The 1,230-nt window shown below is 73.6% G+C and overlaps 1 protein-coding gene across 1 annotated transcript; it reads right to left on the bottom strand.

Moving 5' to 3' along the window:
* Nucleotides 1–227: 227 nt before the first annotated feature.
* On the bottom strand, nucleotides 228–1,159 carry CHLNCDRAFT_143392 (hypothetical protein; the record flags this gene model as incomplete). Its single annotated transcript, XM_005842529.1, has 2 exons — nucleotides 228–374; nucleotides 599–1,159. Coding segments are annotated over 2 exons (708 nt in total), but the record flags the coding sequence as incomplete, so codon positions are not given.
* Between the last annotated feature and the right edge of the window lie 71 nt (nucleotides 1,160–1,230).

The raw sequence follows: 1,230 nt of genomic DNA, 5'->3' as shown, positions 1-1,230 counted from the left end.
TCGGGGCAGGGGGCGTGGGGAGCGGGGGAAGAGATGAGGCGAGGTGCTGTTTGTTGGCAGCGGATGCCGAGGGATCGAGGGCCAGGCAGGCAGGCGGCGCTAGGAGTCTTAAGGCGCAGCACCGGCACCCCAGTGCACCACCACCACCACAACCACAACCACACCCGCTCCCACACGACCCAATCCCACAGCCAGAGGCAGCGGTAGCGGCGGCGGCAGCGCCCCACCTGCAGGTTGCACAGCTGCGCCTTCATGCCCCGGTCTATCACCACCTCATTGAGAACCACAAACTCGTCCTGGCAGGAGGCCGCTTCCACGCCGCCGCCGGCCGCCAGCAGGTCGGCAGTGGAGGCGTCGCCGCGGATGATGCGGCACTGCGGAGGGCGGGGCAGGGGAGGCGGCCAAGGGGCAGGGCGGGGCGGTTGGCTGGGGGCCGGGCAGGCGGGCCGGGCGGGTTGGTTGGGGTCTGGGCAGGGGTTCACACAGAGAGCAGGGAAGGAGAGTGCGTGCTCAGCCAGTCAGCCAGGCACGCAGGCAGGCGGACGTGCCGCCAGACGCAGGCTGCCGCGCAGAGCGGCGCGGCGCGGCGGCACGCCACCCTGGGGCGCTGCCTGGCGCTTGCCTGCAGGCGGTGCCGCAGCATGAGCGGCACGCCGCGCTCCACGCCCGTCACCCTGCCCAGCACATCCGCCATGCGGCCAATCTGGAAAGGCGTCATGAAGCCTAGGCTGCCCATGGCAAACGGGACCAGTGGCGGTACCGCGCCCGCCGCAAACAAGCCGCAGGTCCACAGGACGGTACCGTCGCCCCCCAGCGTGATCACCAGGTCCAGCTGGTGGCCCACGGAGCACGGTACCGCGGGCGGGCAGCCGCACGGCTCCTCCCACGTCAGCAGCCGCCGACCCAGATCCACCGCCGCCGCCGCCGCCGCCGTGCCGGGCGCTGCGGCGGCGCCCGCGGCCGGCGCCCGCGGTGGCAGCCCGCCCTGCCCAGCCGCCGGCCCCGGCCAGCCATCCCCGCTGCTGTCCATGCTACTGCCAGCAGACGTGCCGGCGCTGGCGCCGGCGCCGGCGCCGCCAAAGGCGCCGCCGGCGTCGAGGTACCGCTGTACCGCCTCTGCCAGCTCAGCACGCACGCCCGGCTCCACATACACGCTCATGCCGCGCTGCACCAGCCAGGCCACCGCCGCCACGCAGCTGTCAAACACCGCGGGCACCGGCTTCCACACCA

This window comes from Chlorella variabilis (genome assembly GCF_000147415.1).
Source record: "Chlorella variabilis unplaced genomic scaffold CHLNCscaffold_547, whole genome shotgun sequence".
Lineage (NCBI taxonomy): Eukaryota > Viridiplantae > Chlorophyta > Trebouxiophyceae > Chlorellales > Chlorellaceae > Chlorella > Chlorella variabilis.
Note: the sequence above shows the minus strand (reverse complement) of the source record. Positions and strands in the feature narration are given on the sequence as shown.